This window comes from Rhea pennata, chromosome Z, assembly GCF_028389875.1.
Source record: "Rhea pennata isolate bPtePen1 chromosome Z, bPtePen1.pri, whole genome shotgun sequence".
In the NCBI taxonomy this organism is placed as follows: Eukaryota; Metazoa; Chordata; class Aves; order Rheiformes; family Rheidae; genus Rhea; species Rhea pennata.
In genome coordinates, this window is record NC_084702.1 from 1,831,061 (window position 1) to 1,853,613 (window position 22,553).

General features: G+C 34.2%; 1 protein-coding gene across 5 annotated transcripts in view; it reads left to right on the forward strand.

Moving 5' to 3' along the window:
* The window catches only part of ZCCHC7 (zinc finger CCHC-type containing 7), a 118,023-nt gene that overhangs the window by 86,165 nt on the left and 9,305 nt on the right, over positions 1-22,553 (forward strand). For all 5 annotated transcript variants that reach the window (XM_062599547.1, XM_062599552.1, XM_062599550.1 and 2 more), the window contains one exon: positions 7,765-7,800. In XM_062599547.1, the coding sequence (XP_062455531.1) occupies positions 7,765-7,800 (36 nt within the window). The remainder of the gene's footprint in view (positions 1-7,764; positions 7,801-22,553) is intronic.

The window sequence follows — 22,553 nt, forward strand, 5'->3', positions numbered from 1 at the left end:
CTTGAAGTTCTAATGATCCTCCATACCTTACCTGACAAAACAACATTTGCTAGGTGTTAGCAAGTTTGCATCTGTATTTACAGTATATAAGTGGTTCTGCCAAATGGGAATATGGAAGTGCTTTCTTTATGTATCTGTAAGATACCTGTAAAAAATAGACCGAGCAATTTACTTCCTATCAGACACACGGCTGCTTGTTTCAGGTTAAAAAGCAAAATGGCTGAAGGGTTTCCATTTATTTTATAGAAGCGCGGAGGCCCCATAAAAATGTGCATTTTGCTATTGCTATTTTGTTTACTTTTTTATTATCATTAAAATTTTTTCTGAAATTATTGAACACGTTCTGATTTTTTCAATGGTAGCAGCAGTAGTGAAGTGAACATGTGTTACACATTCAAAGTTGTCCTTGGGTAAATGAATAAATAACTTGGTCTTGAAAACAGATATGCAAGTGTTAAAATTGTTCACATATTCTAAGGATGCTAAGATATATTTTAAAAAGTCATTCAGATAAAGTATATTCTTTTGCATCTGGTATTTATTTTAGAAGAAGCTGGGTTGTTCCTGTGCTGAAACCTTGCTTTGAAATCTTGCTACATGGAGGGAATCATTAGAGAAGTGCTCTGAAATTAAAAAGACAAAATTAACACTAATCAGTTAACAGGACTGGATAACCGTTATTCAAAAGTTGTAAAGGAACTGAAGGGTAAAATAACTAGATTACTGAGGATAGTATGTAACGTCTTTCTTTACAGCTGATTAGTAAATGAGAGGCAAAAGCAGTAAAAATTTTTAAATGGGTAATCAGGTCCTGCAGCCTGATGCCTGTGCAAAAGAAAATCGATAGGAACAGTAACAACAAACAGAATAGTGGAATGGCTGTAAAATGTGATATTGTTGGGAGGATCCAAGATGACTTTTGTGAAAGCCCCACTTCTCAAATCTTTGGAATTGTTCAAAGGAGAAAGTCAATAAGCATGTGTGTAAACATGATTCAGCTGACATAATCTACAGTTTCCAAAAGGCATTTGACAAAGTTACTGACTGAAAGCTGTTAAGCAAACTAAACAGGCAGGGAGTAAGAGGATAAATGTACAAGGTTTGGATGGATAAATGTTTGGTTAAAAGGTAGAAAGTGGAAAGTCATGCTTGCAGTGGCTCTCTGGAACTCTGTGTCGTTTGGTATAATCAAGTGTTACATAGATGAAGGTGAGCAATAGGGTGACAAAATTTGCTGAAAAGACTGAATTGTTTAGGGTGGCAAAGTTGAGAGCCAACTGTGAAGAACTGCTCAAAGATTGTAATATATGGAGGGAAAGTGTAATAAAATGGCAGATAAATTTTGTTGTAGATAAATTCAAAATGTTTTGCATGGGAAAAAATAATCCCAGTTGTGCATAAGCAATGATAGGCCTTGAGCTAACTGTTACCCTCCGGGCCTAAAATTTGGGAATTTTGAGAGATGTTTCCATAAAAATATCAGTTTAATATTCAGAAATTATGAAAAAGATAGTCAAGTGAAGAATTATCAGGAAAGCAAAGAGAAGTAGGTGCACTTTTGATCCCTGTCTTTTTCATCCTTCAGTACAAGAAATGATCGAATCAGCTAGGTCTGTTCAGCCTGGAAGAGAGATGACATATGGGATGATGTACTAAGAGGTTCAAAATCATCCATGTGTAGGCTAGACACAGTGGTTGGGGATCAATTGTTCACTCTTTCTTCCCATAAACAAATAAGGGGGCATGTGACAAAGGTAGTAGGCGCTACATTCAGAACAGACAGGAGGAGGTGATTCTTCATGCAGTAGGCAGCAGACCTGTGAAACTTCTTATCAAGGGACATAGTAGATGCACAAAGTCTACCTAGGTTCTAGGGGAGAGTGGACCAGTTCATTAAAGATAAATTCACTAAAGCTTATTAAATACATAGAAACTGCATCTAGCTTGGAAAGTCGCTGCGCTGGTAACAGTTGAATATGGAAGAGAACTAGGCAAAGTATGCATGCCTGGTCTGCTCTTCAGCTCCATGAGGCATTGGCTTACGGCCACGGTTAGAGACAGTGATCTAACCTAGTAAAATAATTACAGGTTTTCATCTTACGTTAACTCTTCGTAATAATAGATCTATATGTCTGTGTCTCTGTTAGAGTCAGTAAAGAATTAGGAGTCCCTTACAGGGCATTTTATCAAAATATGCAAGTGTTTTACCAAGCCCGGTAATTATGACTGTTCTATATCAGTCTTCCCTTTGTGGTGTTTCTGCTGTTCATATGAGCAGGAGGCAGACCATAGCTTTCACTCCAAGCCTGATGTTTAAATTACCCTGAGGGAGAAGTTCACCAGAACGCTCTGAAAACTCTAGTTTAGCCTTCATAGAGCAAATTGACATAGATAACTGTTTTAAACCGTTTTCAGAGTAATAAATCTATTATTCATTTGATCTGTCATTTTTCCTGAAATAACCCTGAGAATTCATGGAGTCATCTTAGATTCTGAGTCATACTGGAACCAGTTAAGTACAGATGTCATCAAGTAGAACATGAAAAAGGTATGCAGCGAGGTTGTTCAAAATCTCAGGTACAGCTTTGTTTGGCCATATACTGCTCACCATAGGAAACAGCACATCAGCAGTCTGCAACATCACTACCTAGCTTTGAATATGTCTGTGGGTGCATATGTGTGTATATGTATACGTGTGTATACTTGAATATATATGTGTGTGTGCATATGTGTTTACATACATGTGTACTGAAAACCCCATAATGTGAAAGTTCTGTCTTTGGAGATTCATCTACTGTTCAGGTAGGTCTCATGAGGTTTGATGATCAGTGTTCTCAGTCAGTAGCTTCTCTCTCATTAGGTCTTCCTCTGGTTTTCCAGGAGCATGTTTCCCAGGAGTGATACTCTTAACTATCTACAAAATCTCCTTATAGAGCTTTCCATATTAAGCTAATTTTAAAAATTTGCTTAAGAGAAAGGACATATTCCTTTATGTATTACTATGTATGATCTGTTTCAGATGGAATGAACAGGTTAATACTTTGGAATATTTATGGAGTTGGTATCTGAACTGGACAATACCATTGTTCTGAAGAGATCCACAGAAGCAATCCTTACCAGAGCTCTTAGGAACATCCACTGCTGTGGGAGTAGAAGAAAAACTTCTTAAGTAGGACTGTTTGGCAGGGGAGGCAAAAATGGTAGACAGAGCAATATTTTCCTTTACAATTAGGAATAAACTACTTTCAGAAATTCTGTGGGTTGCCTGACATTATCTTCTGAGTTAGAGGGTGGTAAATCCCCGATCTCCTGAGTTATTTGACCGTTCTATGTCTATTGGCACTGTTTACATGAAGACATAAGCATAACTGCACAGCTCTAGCATACTCTTGTTAGCTGGTACGTCTTCACAAAAACTGTAAGTATATCTCAGTAGGCAACTTCTTCATTTATCTTGACATCATTTTTGGCAGTATAAACCACCTTTAGAGTCACTTCTCTCAGAAGATTTCTTTTTTGCCTTTGTCATTTTCCAAATTTATACTGTCAAGTGCTTACCATTAATGATATGCCAGCATCTGAGGGATTGGATGTGGCTCTACACATACTAAAGGTAAAGTGTCTAAAAGCCTATGAGGATTCCACTACGGGTGCTGTGATTGGATGCTTTTCCTTCAGTTACATTATATACTCTCATTCTTTTCTCTCTCCACCTTTTTGTCGAGTCTCTTGTTAAAAACAACAACGATTTTGGCCAATTTTCTTTGTGATCTCGTTCCCTCGGTGGTGTTCTTTTTTCTCATGCCTGCTCCTAAGTCAGTTTTTGTCTAATCATAAGCATATGTAAACATTACGAAGAGCCTTTTAAATCCCTGTGGCTAAACGCTTTAATTCTGAGATAGGTGCCAGGAGAGTGTGGTCATGTGTGGTCTTTACATCTTTTTGTGCGAGAACGTTACTGAAGTGGTGCATTTTGTTTTTGCAGTTGTTTTCATACGAAGGTGATGAAAAGTGTTTGTTTTATTAAATCTTTTGTTTTACTGCGGTGACTTGCATCGGGGCAGCTTCCAACAGCCGCCGCTTTGACAAAGCACCAGAGGATTCCGTTAAAAAGTTGTGTTTAGTAATTGTAGTCGTCGTGTCAGACCATAACTGACTTGGAGATGAAGGATTTTTGTGAGATGAGTAGCTGTGCCAGCAGGGACCCAAGTCTCTTGGGCCAGCCGCGCTCTCATTAAGATTTGCCGCTAGCCGTGGCGGTGTTCGGCAAGTATGTGACGTGCATTCTGTTATTGTATGCTTGGCTTGTCAGCCTGCAGCTTTCTGACACTCACTTATGTCACTCTTTATTCAGAGAGGAAGAAGCTTTTGATAATTTGACAAGACAAGCTCTTAAACGATCTAGGTCATGGCCTTCACTGTCTGTGATTGTGAACATATTTCCTGAAAGCCCTGTCACTCATCACAGCTACATTTTCTCCCGGGGAGCCATAGGCCCGTCCTGGTCTCTTGTCAGCTCATACATTTTGGTTATTCATATACCAAATACAGTAGCGAGGGTTTTTTTTTTTTTCCTCCACTTTTGCAAATGCTAGCGTGTTAGTAAGGCTAATCCTTTCTCCTGTGTTGTGTTCCCAGCAGGGTTGTGTTCGAGGGTTCTCTCTAGTACAAGGCAGACAACTGGCCAAGGGGAGCTGAAAAGGAGGAAAGGCCGCTTAGTGCTGTTTTTGTGTTTGTTCATTGTTGTGGAAATATGAGAACTGGTGGCAAGGGCCTTGTCTATTGAACACTTGAGTCTTGGTCTGCTGTCAGGGGCTGTTTAAGATTGAGTGTTTTATTTTCTTTGATGTTCACATTTGAGAATAGGGAAGTGGGAATTAAACAACAGATGCATTAAGCCGTTGTTCTCGTAAAACAATAATTAGCACCTGATAAAATTCAATATGGGTTGAAATGCACAATATACTGGCTTGATTCGTCTGGTGTGGCAGACTTAGTTGGTTTGCGTTTGAATAGTATGAATAATAACCATTTCAAATTACTCAGATATGGGTTGCAATAAAAATAGTAGTAATTTTGAAAAAAAAGAATTGTGCAGAACTCAGAAAAGGCACGGAGATGTAGTTAAAGTATACTTGTGTGTGTTTTGTGAAGCTGCAAAGTGGTGGAACTGCTTTTAATAGTAGGCAGCTTTTGTGTTCATACATCTAAATGCTGGTAAGGTCAGACCACTGGGGCAGGAAATAAATGCAATTTTATTTTAATGTAGTTCATCACACTGCCGTCATACACATATACCACACGAGCTTTTCTTTAAATAAGGGCAATTCATGGTTAAGCACTTCTAACTAAACAACAAAAATCACAGATTCAGTTGTTGTTGTATTTGGTTATGTTCTCTTCCGTAACAAACCATTTACCTCGTTTGAGAAGCCAGTATTTGGTAGTAATTGTTAATTATATTCTTTTGTCATTTTATGGTAAGAGATACAGACAATAATTTTGAGGTGATGCAAAGCAGTAAGACTGCAAGTTAAAAGCATCATTTTAAAAGGCCGTTGTTTAGCCAGACAACCATTTCAGACTATTGTACTGCACTTTTGAAGTTTTTTAAGTGATCACTGTTCATGAAAAGTATTACATTGAATGACTATCTGAATAAGAAATATGCTTAGGCAATAGCATATTGCCGTAGCCTTGAAAAAGCTTAAAGATGATAATAATATAAACTAACTTTTCATAGTATTACTAGTGTTTGGGATTATTCCCCTTTGAGTATTTTGTTAAAAGTTCTACCAATTGTAGTTTCCTATTCTGGTTACAAATTTTTGCTATAACTGATATCTGTATGTCCAAGTCAAAAAAAATACCATTCAAAAATTAAGATTTTTCTTTATTAAGTAGTTGCTGTGTAAGTAAAGGTCATATGGCAGAGTGGCATTTTGCCAGTGTATGACAACTCATTGATTGCGATTTTTCAACAATATTAGTCTGGGGACACTGTGGTAATCAAAAACTATCCAGAACTAATGTGTAAATAACTGCCTGCCACCCCTATGCTAAACCAGCAGAAGCATTGTGCACAGTTGAAGCCCTTTATAGCTTTGAGGAAGAAGGCAATGTCTTTCACAGAATATTTGTTATTGAATAGAGAATGTATATATATTGCATTTGAGATGCCTGTGTAAGTGCTAAACTAGAATCCATTTTGGCAAATCCTTTTGTTTGCATTCCAAGACAGACTGTGTTCAAACTGTCAAATGTTGTAGTGTTTTCCACTGTTAGAAATGTGATGTACTTCACAGTTTCCTTATAGAAATATTAGTATAAAACTTAAATATTTACATGCAATATTTGAGTGAGAGGAGATATGTAGAACCATTACACAGAGCAGATTGTAGATTTTTCTCCAGAAAATTGTGTTACTGACAGAATGAATAATAAATAATATAATTTCCATCATATCCGGGGAAAACATACAGTATATGCCGTAGGGTGACTGTCAAAAACTCAGATCATTTTTTGAGAGATTCTGTTGCTAATATTGGTTATTGTTGCTGGGTTTTAATTAGTATGCTCTGTCAGTATAAAAGAAGGCAAGTATTTAGGCATGAGAGAAAAATTAGTCAAAATCTTAAGAAATGTTAATAATGTCAATTTGCAGTAGTCATGAGACTTCAATGTTTGTAATTAGAATTATAACATATTAAATGGAAGTCATAGAATAACTAATATTTCTTCTTAACATAGTAAAAACTGAGATTGGCGAACCATATTTGTAATTGTTCAAATGGTTGAGAAGTTATTTTACAGTAAGTATGAATGTTTTAAACAAAGGTAGAAGACTTCCACTGAAGTAATTGTGTATATGTTCTCTCAAATACTAAAATGACTAGTAAACAAAATACCAGTATAGCTGTAGCTGTTTTGAGTTTGGAGGAGAAAGATAGGAATAGACAGAAATATCATTAATTTTATAAAAATGTTAAGAACTATTGAGAAAATATCCCCTGTCTCATTGATCATTAACACATTTTTATTTTGTAAAAGATGATTTACATTTTCCTCTTTCTGTCTCTTACGTATTCTTCAGATATGTTGTGGAATAGTTGTGACTCAAAATCTGCTCTGTAAAATTTTTTACAAGGGGCTGCACTTACAAGTTTGTGTGCACAATTGGAAAGATAAAAAAAGAAAAAAAAAAGAATCAAGGAAGCCATTGTAAAAATAGAAACATTATAGCAATCTGTTATGCCCCTTGTTTACAATTCATTTGACGTGAGGCTACTAAGGATTATTACATGTAACAATTATAGTTTGATTAGGATAGAGATATGTACAAAAATACTAAAATGTTCCTATTCCTACCTGAAAGGAAGGTACCCTATGATTTAATTTCTAAAACATTATGTAAATTACAAATGCTAAAAAAAATAGAATTTCAATTTGCTTGTGTTTATTTTACAGTATTAATAGTTATTACAGTTAAGAGCACGTTACTCTCCCCAACTTATAATCTTTAGAGAAGAAAGGGAGAGAGAAAACTGTTACTGGCTTTCTGACAATGGCAGGGAGTGTGTTAAACCAGTGTAAAATTCAATTAAACTGTCTAGCCAGGTTTTTGAAGCTGAAATGCAGACCCTTTCAGTTAAGCTTCTTATTTTCCTGTGACCGACACCGGTGGATACTGTGTTATGCCAAAACCAACAGGCTGTAAAGCACCTTGTTTCATGCTCCTAGCTGATCAATATTTTTATTTTCCAGGCTTGCCCAGAAATATGGAGGCAGTATCACCTAACAGTAAGTAGAAACACCTTTTTTATTTTCTTCTACACCCCGTCTATTTACTCTTCTGTGAACTGCTGACCATAAAATATAGACAAGTATCTTCTGCAGGAAGATAATAAACATCTGAAGAGTTTTTGAACTGAAAAATGCAACAAAACACTGTCACTATTTTTTAAACATCTTTAGAACTTCTGATTTGGTTTTTAATACTGTAACATTAAATGAGTGCCTTGCAGCACACTGTCCTTTCAGGGACTACATTTACTGTACACAAGAAGGTTAAATTTTAATTTTAGATACATAGCAGAAGTAATAGTCCCATCTCACATATCCCGGATTCTGTTAACTAATAACTATATATGACAAAGCTTTAGAAATTCAGAAATTTAGAAAATTTTAGAAATACACATCATAAAGTTTTGTAGATAATTTCTAATGGGGAAGAAGATAGTTCTGACTTCTTTGTTGGCCTCTATTCTTATGATCTTTAGTCATCTAAGCAACAAAATTAAATTTACTGAGCTCTTCCAGTGTAATATCAGACCTTTTTTCTCATCTGTAAAATAGAGATAAAAATAAAACAAAAGGCTTATATTGAAACCTAGAACAATATTTAACTAGTTCAAAACAACCATGAATTTGTATTACAAAGCTTGAGTGTATTCTTTTTTGAAACCATTATACGTAAAAATCTTCTTGAAGATGAAGAGTTTGTTGTTCAGCTGAATATTTTCTCTCAGAACCACCAGCTAAGGGTTATAGGTGTTTAACTGTTAAATATTAATAGTAGATGTTATACATACAAGGCAAAGTAGTAAAGTTGGTTCACAACTTTTCATTTGTATTCCTTGATGTGGATTTTTCCAATTAGGTAAGAAATGTTAGATGTATTTTGTAATACACCACTTCATCACAGTGGAATGCTCTTTTTTTCTGTTTTTGCTTCTGAATTTAATTTTAATGGAAACTCTGTGCTAAAAACTTCTTGTTGTCGTTTCTTATTTAATGATTTTAAAACAAAGATCTGCTTTGGAAATCCTCTGCTCTCTGAGCAGTTACTTTTGTCTTAAACAGGATTGGTATAAACTTCATTAAAAGAATATGAGCAATAGATGCATGCAGTCACTACTTCAGTTCTTTTTAAAAAAAAAATACGTGAAGGAAAAAGGTAAATCTTTTCTTTCATTATAATCCCCAAGAGTGTACGTAGAAATGATTTCTGAAAGGTTTATGATATTTGGAATCTAATACTTAGATAGGCATATTGGATGAAGTAATACAATGAATTCTATTTTTTTATTGGGCTCTAAGATTTAATTTTAGTCTTCTTGCCATTAAAAATTCCTCAAAAGGTGAGTCACAATCAATACTTCAAAATATTTTTTTTTAAGTGCAAAGGAGCTGAAACCTGATTCTTCCAGGGAGTTAGTATGAGGTAGAAAATTTTAGCAGTGAATTCTGTAGAAAGTGTTCTGAGTTTACACTTTAGTTAGTGTGAAACTAACAACATTTTTCAAAACAAGCTCTACTTAGAAAATGGAATAGTTATGAGTACAAGCTTATTTATAAAAGTATCAATTTGGAGTTTTAGTGCTTTTCTGAGACTATTTTGAAGTGTGGTTAATTGTAGACACACCATGATAAATCTAGTTTCTCATTCCATGTTAAAGGAATTTTTGTTTGCAGTAAACTCCAGATTATCTGCCAGTAATCTTGATTTCTGATATTTGTGAAATACTTTAAATTTACCCATTTTTGGCTTGGGAAAACTAATTTTGACTCAATTCGAGTAACGATCAGATTAAAACTATAATTTCAAAATTTGGCAAAAGACATGCTTGATATTCAAAATGTAATATCACAAGAAACCATATTATCTGAGTTGTTTAAAAGTTTGAGCCCTAGCTTTTATTTTTCCATTAAGTATGCTGTTTTACACCTAAAGCAGAAAAAAAGTAAATAGTGTTCATTGCAGGAATCTAAATTTCTGTATAGAATATAAGATTGTATATTTTTATGGAATTGTAACTGGAAAGTAGTTTTCTGTGATATCAGCACAGTAGTGTTCCAATACAAAAGTTGTTTTAAAATTTCCCCAGTTTAGAACAAGTAATTCTGTACAAATGGAGCAACTATTTAATGAAAAATCAAAGAATTGAAAAAGTACTATTAGGGCTGTTACTTTGCTGTGTAGAATAACCTTACTATTGCATACAGACAAAGACTAAAATGAATTTTTCCTGTGCTTTAACTGTAGACTCAACTATATTTAAATTGATTTTGGTAAACTGATCATGAGTATTACACATACAGATACCTATGTGCACAAATAAAACAATGCATTCAGGTTTGTAAACACAGAAATAAAAGAATGCTTTTATCATATTATTTAAAAACAGCCATTAAAAATCTGTATAATGCTTGTACATTATTTGAAGTATTCTTTAAATTAATTCACGATTAATTACTGTGAATGCTTGTTAAAAACAACAGGGTATAATACTTTCTCTTTGTGAAGCTTTTGGTGATTTTATTCATTATCTGGCTCTTTCCTAAGAGATGGACTGCCATCTATTGACTCCTTACAGCCCCTGCACTGAAACATAGATTCACTAGGAACAATGACTAAATAACTGCTGTTATGGATGGTAGTTGGTTTTTGTTTACACTAGTATGGTGACAAATTTTGGCACATTACAAAGACTTTATAATATGGGCAGAAATGTCTTGTTCTAACCAAAATTGACTGCCAGTACCAGATATTTTATGAGCAGTTGAAATGGCAAAAAGGATTATAAGCAGACTATTTTAATTTGTTCTTTGATAGAAAAAAGATAATCATATTGTATTCAGCGAAGCTTAAATTTAAAGGCTCTGTGATAATCAAAGCTTTATAACTGGATGAAGTTAGTTGCTTTAAACTTGCTCTTTCAACTCTGTTAACTAAAATTATTCTGCAAAAACCAATCAAAGTCAGCAGAACAATCCAATTCCCACTGTCTGTTAAAATAATATTTAATAACCTCTTTAGGATGGTGATTTAAAACTTCTGCAAATTATTTGGATTGTATCTGCTCTCTCTGTATTTCTCCTTTATCAGAAAAGGAAAATAACCTTGTATGAAAATCTGTTTTATGTTTTCCTTCATATAAATGTCTGTTTTCAAAAAAAAAAAAAAAAAAAAAAAAAAACCAGATCTTATACCAACTTAGGTTAATTGAAAAGGTTATTATCAATTCAAAAAAAAAAAAAAACATAAGGACTTTATTTGCAGATCTAGAAAAAACAGTTTTGATCACAGCTTAATAACATGTAAATAATAATAAGTTGTAATTTTTTCAAGAATAAGGAATTTGAAGGTATTATAAAGCTCTTTGTTGTAGGTTATTGGAAAGCTTAGCTTATAACTTTGCTTTTCTAAGTATCAGATGTTCCACAAGCCCTGAAAAATATAGCCTGTGCTCCAAAGAACATGCTATTGTACCCCTTTTTCTTGCATATTAAGGATCTTAGAAATACTTACAGTAGCGCTTTTTCATACTCAGAATATTTGACTCTTTAATTCTTTCTCTCTTTTCAATTTTCAACTATAAATGTAGGTGCAATTATTAATTTTTCTGTACTCAATACAATCCAGTTTATAGCCCTTTTGTTTACAAAAAAAGTCACTGAATAGGCTTTTGTGATTAAGGCACCTTAGTTCACAGCTTTTATTTGATCAGTTTTGCAGTTTAAAAAAAAAAGAGCATCCTTCTGTGTTTGATTTGATATCTGATTGCCCGTCTTTCTTGTAACAGCTCCTGTTTTAATTAAATCTTTGTATGTTGGAGGAAAAAAATATACCATTCTCAAAAGTTCATTGTGGAGTGTATGGTTGTGATTTATGTAAAGCAAAGCCTTTCTGAAGTTCTGGAAAATGTGTAACTAAATTGGATAATGCCTTAAATAGCAACAACACATGGATCTTGGTAAACAGAAGGAGTTGGAACTGAAATTTTGGGGGAGCATCTTTTAATGGAGGGAAGTTTGTTTAAATATTGTACGTTCACGGTGAATGAGACCTGAGGTCCAGACCAAGTCTCGTTTTGTAGGTAGTTCCATGGCTTTAGCATTTTAGGTGCCTGATAATATTGATGATAAGTATTGTGGTGTTTTAAGTGAACACTCCCATTTCAGCCCAACAGATGACATCGCTGGAAAATAAAAAGGAAATTTATTTTCAGTATATAGTAATCTATGTTTTCTTTAAGTTGCAAAACTGTACACTATGGGTATTGTTTCATGTGAATCTGGCTGAAGCGCAACTTCTATGTCTTTTCTGTATTCTGTTAGTTGATAAGGCTACCGAGCAACAGTCAAAATGGCCTCCTCAATATGTTGATATAAAATAAGATATGTACTGGCTCCATGTTTATCTTCCTATCTATGCTATACTATTTCATAATTCAGAGAGATTAAGAGTATGTGGAATTGAATATAGCAGGTCCAGGTCAAGAGCGAAATGTAAATACAGTTACCAGATAGGAATTAGTGTTGCAAATATCAGTGTGTTCTTCAATAAATATATAAAGATTAATGAAATTCCGTTCCTATATTGGACATTTTTTTTTATGGTCCTCAAAATATGTGCATATATTAAGAAACAAATCATGCTGTTTTTATGTTGTTTCCTTTGGTAAGGGTTGCTCATTTTCGGTAGCCTCTCCATCCCCTTGTACTAACTATTCTGGCAGTAAGGACCCCTTCCCCCATCTGCTGTCTTCGCTAGTCTCATTTATATTAAAACTCCTGGGCCAAGATGGCCACCAACAGAGTTTTACAGCCATCAGATTTTTTAACTAGCAGAAGTATTTAACATGCTTTTTGACAGTTTGTTAATCTTACTTTTAATCCACTTACATAAAAAAAGGTGAAACGAGAATTGGCTGTTTTGACCTCTACACGTAAAAGACATGAAGGGACAATACATCTTTTGTGTTTAAATTTTGCGCTCGGATTTCTTTTTATGCCATTATTAAAATTTCTCATGGCCTGCCACTTTTTTTTTGAAATAAAAATGTAAGCAACTGTGCTTAAAGTCAATTTAAAGCCTTTAAGAGGTGACTTACAGAAAATTTAAAGTATAGCTCTTGCAAAAAATGTGAAAAATTTGTTTTCTAGAGAGACCTTTTAAAGTTTTGTGTAGGCTTAGAAGTATTTTAAAGAGGTTAAACCTCACTTTAGGGTCAGGGATGGGATTGTTACCGTGACTTTGAACATGACTGCAATGTCAGCTCTTCTAGTCTTACGTGAAGTAAGATTACCAGACCACTAGATTGTCACATTTATGTTAGTTTTATTGGATTTCATCATTTGAGCTATTTCTCTTTATTTTTAGTAACTTATCTTTCAGTAAGGTAGACAATTAGAGGTTTTTTTTCCCAGAACATAATTTTACTTTGAAATTATATTTAAAACATTAAAAGAAAAACAGATAGCTTCAATAACATTGCATAAACAGATAATGTGTACAAAAATACACTATCTAGAGTTTGTCTTTTAAGCAAAATAATGGGTCTTAGCTAATACATCTGTACACCTATGCGTGCAACATATATTTTTTTTTTTATTTGCTGGTAAATTTGAAATAGAAAGTTCAGATTACTTACATATAAAATATCTCCATGCCTTCACACTTACACATGCTTTCATGAGAAAAAGTTAAGGTTTTGTGGTACTTCTCTATCGCTAGGGACAGATCCTTAATTGATATATATTATTATATCACTGAGTTGCAATAGTTACCCCAGTTAAGCGTCTGGCCCTTGCCACATTAGACAACAAAGTTAAAATGCCTCTTAAGAATTCTGTGATCCTACATGGACCATGGACCATCAGAAGCTGTTCCAATAGACTATATAGTCTTCTAGCAATAAAATAAGCAACTGTCACCTACCTCAATCATTTAAACATGGTAGTTTCTTCCTGCCTGATTTCCCTGGTATTTTCTCTGTCTCTTACTCGTCCCTATCTGTCTCTCCAGAGGATAAAATGAATGTTAGTTTTATATTGAGAGTTAAAGAGTGGTTACACTGTGACCAGAAATTGTATTGTGATATAAAATTGGAAAGCCAGGAATTGGAGGAAATAGAAAGCTTGGCCAATTGAACCAAGTCATTTCCATTTCTCTAATTTGAGGATTCCAAATACAGTGCCCCTTCAAACCGTTCATCTTCGATAAATAGTATCCTTTAGAGAATCTCTTACTTCCGTATTTACGTTACAGTTATTTAAGGAACTTTGTATTCTCTACAAAAACAATAGGTTTTCGTCCTGCCTTTAATAGGAAAAGGAAGAGAAGAAAAGGGAAAGGAAATTAAAACTTACATGTTTTAATATTCTGAATATTTAAATCTCTAGTTAGTTAGCTAACTCCAGAGTACCTAGGAAATTGCTTGTGTAATGTGTATTATTTGTGTATCATGTAGCATTTTTCAACTGCTATGACACTTATTAGTGGCAAAATGTGCCCACAACTGGAGAAAGAGTGATAAGAACCATTTCACACCCACACAGATTTGTTGGCAGGAATTGTTCTGTTCTCAACATATGATATTCTTTCTTTGCCCAACGTATATTATTTGTGTGATATGCCAGAACTGTAGTTAGTTAAACAGAAAACATGATAATCATGGGAAGATTTGTTGCAGAAATGTCTGCCCATCATATACGTAAGTGCTCATCATTTAATCAAAAGAAATAACAGGAACTTCTCCTTACTTCCTACGGCTTAGATTTTTTAAATTCTTTTTCCTTTTATTTAATTTGAATAAATGAATTTATATCATCACTTACATAATTCTATTATTTCAAGTATTAACTATTTAAATAAGGAAAATAACTTTCGAACTAGAATCTGATTTGTGATACATTTTTGAAATAGACTTCTATTTGCAGGGAAAAAAGATATTTCTATGAGGCCTTTCTGCAGTAAATTTTGTGTGTAAATATTCATATTAAGGTATCTAAATTCCTGAAAATTATTCTTCTGAGCTTGATATAAAGGTTTTTCTCAATTTTGCTGATCTTGGAGATCATTTCAAAATTTCTATATGCAAGCAAAAATTATCTGCAATCTATCAGATTTTTTAAATATGTAAGACATACATTTTCATATAGCTAATAAGTATTTTGCTGAATATTTGCATTACAAAGCAGATAAAATATAAATATCAGCAGAATATAAATATCTACAAACTTTGTATATTCATAACTTTAAACAATGTTTTGCCTGTCAAATACCCACGCAATAGTTGTTTTTAAATTATATGCTTTAGTATTATTGAAACTATTGCATTGTATCATGCAAATACTTTGCATGTTAAAAGCTAGCAGACATTTAGCAATTACAGTATATTTGGCTATACTATGGTGGAAATATGTGTGATAGCCCATGTTCACTATTAAAAGCTATTAGTTCAGTGATCCTTGTGTTAAGGTGCAGCTAAACACTCAAACATATTAGACCGTAACTTTCTAAAGTTATGCTTGATCATGCTAATAATCTATGGATTAGGATTCCAAAAAAGTATTCACTGATTTAATACTGAGAGAGTCTATCATGTTAGTCATATTAACATGTTTTATTATGTCCTGTCATGTGAATAAAATTATCCTAGTTTTGGTTTCATATTTAGAAATATCAAATGTAAAAGGAATTAAAAAAGTGAAAGGCCTATATAGTGTGGTGAAGAGTGTAGATCTAGCTTAATTAGATACTATTTTAGCTCAGTACTAGGTAAGTCTTGGAGTAGCGGTGATCTATGGGATTATATATGCTGTAATATGTATGGCAAGCAGCAGTTCTTCACTTAGAATTTTTTGACTTCTGAGGATCAAAGCTGGGCTTCAGCATTAACTCATTTTTATGTTAATTTTGTCTTAAATAATACTTAACAAATGTATTCCAAAAATCATGAATATAACACTCAAATACTTGCCTTGGTAGCACTTCAAATTGAAACAAACCATGGTACCACTGTTGATTCCTCTTTTTCTTCTCCAGCAGAATTTGATAAACTTTTGTGAAACTTAATTTACTGTATAGATTGATCTGTATCTGATTTGAAGAAAAGGTATCTTTCATAACCACCTCTTCTTGTGCTTTTGCAATAATATAGTGCCATAGCACTGCTACTGCCTATTGTAAAGCAGTGTTACGTATAAGGGCATGGTTGAAGTTTTTTCCCTCAAAGGGAGGCAAGATTTACAAGAGATACTATTTTGGTAGTAGACCAGCTGATATAATTGGAAAAAAGGGACAGTTACTGCTCAAGTTCAGAGTTCCACAGAATCAACTTTTTGTGTCCAAAAGCTGCTTGTCTTTTTTTTTTTTTTTGTCCGGCTTACACTTTATGTGCCCATAGTAACTCCTTATCATGTAGCTAGCAGAAAATACTTCATACATATTCACTAATTTATTTTGTTTCTTGCAATGAATTCTGTTTCTAAAATATATTTCTATTGTTCCTTGGCACTTAAAAATATAACTAGTGAGTGCCTGTGAATGGACATGCACGTCTTCCACATGAAGAATTTTTCGGAATTTCTGTAGCATTTTCTGCTTTAAAATTAATTACACTGGATTTGCACATTATATTTATTCTCTATCTGGCTTCTTTTGATGGCAGGTGACAACCTGGTTAAATTAAATCTATTTTTCTGATGATGGTGTGAGGGAGAAAGAAGGAAAATGGTTACACTGAGGTTCTCCGAAATAGGTTAGGAGAAAACAATTTTGATTGTTGAGGTATCTCTGTGACATGAGAGAGAGGAATTTGAAGCATGTTCTGATCTGTTTTTATAAACTGTAGACTATGCAGTGCTCCGAGTCTTATTAAAGTGAAAATTGTTTACAGTGTTCAGACTACTTTAAAAAAATAAGTGTGAGAGATGGACTTGGAAATGCTTTTGTGTTTTTATAGTTGCATATAGGTGATCAGACACTTTCCTTAGGACATATTCTGGATGAATGTCATTGTTACAAATAGGTAAAAATAATTACAGCAATAATGAATATATATGATGCTTTTAAATAGAAAATGCATGAAAAAATAAAAGATAAACAAGTATTAGCACATAAAGATAACATGTTGGTAATGTAAGGAAATCCAGTGCTACAGATTCAAAACTAGGTGCTGTGAAGTTTGAAGAAAAAACTTGAATTATTATTTATTTAGAATGTATACCAGTAAAAATCAGATTTCTAATGGAGTGATGCATCACTCCTGCAGCATCTCTTATATTCCAGCAGCATTATGTTTTGCTTATGTTTACTTTAATTTTAGCTATATACAGAAATAATTTCAAAAGAAATATTTATTAAAAATGCTTAATACAAAGTTATTTCAAATGTGGTACTTCCTCCTTTTGCATCTGATAATGAAAGGTGATTAGTACATGACATACAGGTTAAAGGGAAAGAGGGAGAGAGAGAGAAAGGAAGCTGTAAATCATCTAGAATGACAGTAAAAATTAAAACCTTGGGGTTTGCTGGGCTCCCCAGCGTATTAGCTAATAAATAAAACCCTGCTTTAGTTCTGTTCATCTTCAGATTTTACAGGCTTTGCAAATATTTGTGTTCAGATTAATGTATAAATGAATGTTTAAGTATACATGTACTTAGCGTCATGAGTGTGTGTATATAATATATGCCTACGTGAGTTCTATATGTGCATATGGTTGTGTATATAAAAACATACAAATCTGATAATAAACATGCAAATACAATATATGTGGATCTCCATACACTGGTTTCCTCCTCCTCCTTCTGCCTCCCTTTCCACTGCTCCCACCTCCCCCACCCCACTTCAAAGCTTGTGGTCCTTTCTCCATCCTTGTACTAAAAGGTTTCTTTGTAAGCCAGGCCATTTGTCCATCATTGTTTGGGGTCCAAACAGTGGTAAAATACCCTGTCACCGATCCAGAGTGCTGTGAATGGCAGCTTCTCTCTGGACAATTGGTGGTGGTGCCGAGAAATATTCCTGAGAGGATTATTTAACCTTTCAATTTAGGGGGCACAAAGCCTGGCTGATTAATGAACTTTCTGATGGGCGCTGATAAGCGGATCTATTTCTTTATTTCCTCTAAAAGTGATTCCTTCTCTGCCCCATATTACTATAATCTTAAACATAAAATGTGGCAAATAGATTAAAAAACAGCACTAAAGAGTTTATCTGCCTGGCAAACTGAAGAAGCTAAATTAAAATTGGTAATGAAAGCAGTGGCTGAGCCCTGTATATGGTTTTTAAATGCACTGTGTATTTTGAAGAGACTTATTCTCCAGCTTGCCTGGTAATGACTGCTTTTGGTGCAAAGTCCAGGGCTGGCTTCTGTTATCCCCCCAAAAAAATGAGTTGTGTTATCTGGATGACTGCAGACACATATGCATCCCCCTTTCTCACTGCATGGGCAGACAAGGTCGATAGCATTACAAGGTATTTGTGGCAGTGCTTGTTTCAGTTTTCAGAGCTGCCAGTTTCCAGCTAGATTTGAATTACAAAAGAAGAAGCTGGCATGAAAATTGAAAGGGTTTATCGGCTAGTCTGAAGCCTCATAGCACATTGCTTATTTATGCAGTCCATTTGCACCAGGAAATGTAAAAAGGAAATACATTTTAAAAATAAGGTCATAAAGACCCAGATATGTTTAAGATGGCAAATAAAATATAGATACCTATAATATCTTTCCAGGAAACGATTTCACTTAATGTTGCACATTACTTCGGAGGACCATTTATGTTACTGTCATAAATTTGTGCATTTGTGTCACTATACAGATAGTCTCTGGGGATTAAGAAGGAAGTGTTTGCTAACTTACTTTAAAATTAAAATAGAAGAAAGATATCTTTGTAGTTTGAGAGCTACATCAGAAATAGTTGAAGTTTAATGCACCATCCTATTTTAATAACGTTTTGCATTCCTTGTAAAATTAGCCATGGACGACTGGATAGATGCCACCACCTTTGGAGAAAATTGGGATGCCTCTTAACCATGAAGGTTTTGAAGCATTCGGGGACTGTGGTATTGTTATCCTTACTATCTTGCATATATTCATTTTCTATACTAACAAGAGATTTTTTTGTTCATTTTTTAGAAAAGGCTTCCTGAATTAATATCTTAGTATTTTATCTTTGCTTAGAAGAATATCAAAAGATTACATTCATTTCTTTTAAGAATTTTATTTTTTACTTTTTGTTTCTTGCTCTAACCTTTTCACACAGTCATCTATTTGCATCTATTTAAAATGCGTTTATGAATGTCTTATTTCTGTAGAAAATGACGACATCATAATGCTTGTTCTGTGAACTGAACAATTTACATTCCTTCTTCTGGGAAGGGTGTTGCTCTTTCAGACTATGCAATCGAAAAATCATGTCCACTGATTCATGAGTTAATCTGTATCATTCACTTTTAAAAAAGCCCTCCAAAAGTCTGTTTAGTTCACTATTTACTTGGTTATTTTCTTGATTAATTCACTGTCTTTAGTTCATGAAGTGGGAAAGAATGATATAAACGCATTTTGTAAAATTAATCAGGAGGGGAAATTTGTGGAAGAGACTGACATGCAATTTAAAAAAGAGTAGTTCAGTGTTTGGGAGACATCCACAACTTCTTTTAGAAAACCTTTTTATTTTAGAGGGAAGAAGAAATGGAGAAATAAAGTCCAGTGAAGAAATGATCCTATTCAAAACTGATTAGAATTTTAGGGGTAAAAGCCAAAATATGAAATTCTCATATTTTAGCATGCATCAAGCTCAGTATATTTCTTTCGTGAATTTTCATAAGGATTTTTACTACGTAGCGTGTGTGGCTTTAATGATGCAATCACCTGATAGACTGGGAAGACTCAAAAGGAGACGTTACGGTCTGTTGTGTACATAATATTTGTTTCAAAAATCTGCCTAATTAAGGAGTTACCCAATGGAGTGCAAGTCTTCCGGGTGCATGACATGGTTAAAAAAAATAACAACAACAAAAACCCTCAGTAAAATTAGAGTATTACAAGATATCTTATACTGGCAATTTTGAATGTAAGAGAATGATACTTGCCTACCACTGTGTCAACTAAAATGCAAGCACACTATGATAATTTGTAAAGGGAAAAAATATTTGTGTTTTCAGTGATACAGTTGTTTTGACAATTTCCCTGTCCAGCTCTAGTAACACCTGCAGTGTGTAACGATTTACTTGATGATTGTCTTTCAATGACTCGTGAAACTGGTAAAACATCACTGCTAATGACTTTTGGTCCTAGCCTTCTGTCTTGTGTGCCACAGTGAGCTATGCAAAAAAGACTAACTTGTATGCAAAACCCTTCCGCTGATTTTGATGGGCATTTTGTTAGAACAAGAAGCACCTCTGATCTTCTGTTTGGTTTCTGTAGGGTTTTTTTTTTTTTCCTCCTCTCCTTTAATCCATAATTTAATTATTTTGTGCTAGAGTGCACCAAAGACTAACAGTAAAAATGAATTGATAGAGTAGGTGTGAACACAGCAGGATCAGAAGAGATAACTGTCTGTTCTGAGCATCAGAGAACAGTAGTGGATGGCTTTGAGGTGGTGTGAGTAGCCTTACATTAGGCAATTCTAGGACATACTCAGTACAGAATTTGCCGAATTACTATGTCACACACTGAAATGGAGTTATATAAAATATTACTTTTTTTAACCAAAAAAAAAAAAAAAGTGCAAGCCTTAATCACAGGCTGTATGAGAGATGATACAAGCAGAGCAAAGGCCATGACCTTGGTTTCATCTGATTGTGAAACTCTGGTAGGCGCTTTCCCATTTTTCTTGGTTGTCAGAATAGTTTCACTGCCTATGTATGGTGAAAGGTTTTTTTCAGAAGCTACTTCATCTGTCAAGGCGGCTCAAATGCATCTTTGTGACTTATTAAGACACTTGGCACAAGTCAAGTTCAAACTACATTTGATTGTTACTGAAGTCGGATTTATGTTTTTGGGTAAGTTTGAATCATGCAGTATGTTTTACCTTATGAGTCCACTCAGATGCGCAGCTGTGAAATACGTCTGTCAGATAAGAGCAGTTTGATTTGCAGAGAGGAATCCCTCTTCTGGTTCTCTGCACCATTGAGGTCTACACATTGTGTACTATGCAGGAGCAGAAAATAAACAGAGATCAGAAGATTTTCTTTTACTAGTAAAAGATTGCAGATCGTAAGTAGTAATGAGCTTCATAAAAGCAAGCCCTCATTGGATCAAAGTCAGTTTAGATAAGGGCAGTTCAAGGTCACAGAGGGAGCTGCCCAGCAGGATCATTTGCATAAAAAATTACTGACAGAAATAGGCCAGTGAGGCAGCCCTGGCATTTTGATCTCTTGGCCTTTGTCATGGAGATTCCTAGTTGAGAAGGGAGGAAGGCCAGTGTCCCAGATAATGATTAACTGTTTTAATGGCATTCATTCATTCATTCCACACTAACTACTCATGCAGAAAAAAGGGTTATGTAAAATGACATTAGAAGAAAAATCATTTGTAATCGTTGCATCAGGCTGCACTTTGAGGAGACATTAGGAGTAAATCCATGGCGTGGTAGGCTTATGCTTTATCTTCTGATATTTACTGAGTGTACTGGTGCATGAAAAGCTTTCAGCAAGAATAGCAGATGGGATGGACCTTTCATAGTTAATGCTATCTACCAGGTTATTACTTCTATATATTGATAGTGAAGTAATCTCCAAGATATCACCCTACAAATATAGATTATTTAAATATTTGTAACAAAAAAAACCCTATAACATAGAGAAGCTACGTTCATGAATAGTTTATTTTGTACCCATATGGCTGGAGTCTTTAGATGCTTTTTAAGCCTTAAATAATAAGAAAACAGAGGGTTTATAAAATACAGGTTTCATTTTTTGTTTGGCTTTGGAAAGAAGTAAAGTTATGTAGAGTTGTAATCTGACCTGTAAGTATTCGGTTTAATTTCTGTCCTTAAATGTGACCTTTTCTATTAGATAAAGAAAAGGAAATGTCATGGTAGGGATTGAGTGTGGAGGAGCTGGCATGGGAGAGAATGCAGAGCAGGAGAAGGTGGAGTCACATTCCTAATAAGACTCTTTAGCGATTCTTGCACACTACAATAGGAAAACTTTAGTATCTTTATGTTTCAGCAAACTGAGTTCTTATGTGAAATTGTTTCCTGATGAGGTAAAGGTTTTCAGATTGTGCTCCTCTTCCTAGTGAGATTAGGTACTATAGTTAAAAGATAACATACAGATAACACTTTATAATGCCATTAAATATTTGGCTTGCTACATGGATTTCTTGTAGCAGCTTAAAACTTGACGTATTCAGTAGTGAAAAGTATACCAGCCATAGAATGTCAAGCATAATTTATTAGTTAGGTGAGTTATTCTTGTCTTCTGCTCTATGTTTAACTTTCGGATTAGAATGAAACACCTATTGAAGGAGTGTTTAAATGCTGTTTACCTACTAATTTAGCCATATAAATCACTACAGTGCTCTGGTGAACGTGTTCAGTTTTGTGTCAACATCCATATAGCTGGCATTTATTTTCAAAAGCTCAATTGAAAATAGTGGAATATGTTCGTCTTTTGTAAAAAGTAAGTGTCTTGGAATCACTTAATAGAGGAAGGTATAAAACTCTTCAGTAGGCATTTTAGCAGACTGTTTTGGAATTAAAATCATTGTGTCTCTGGCATGACACATTATTTGTAACTATATGTTCTCATTAAACTGCACCA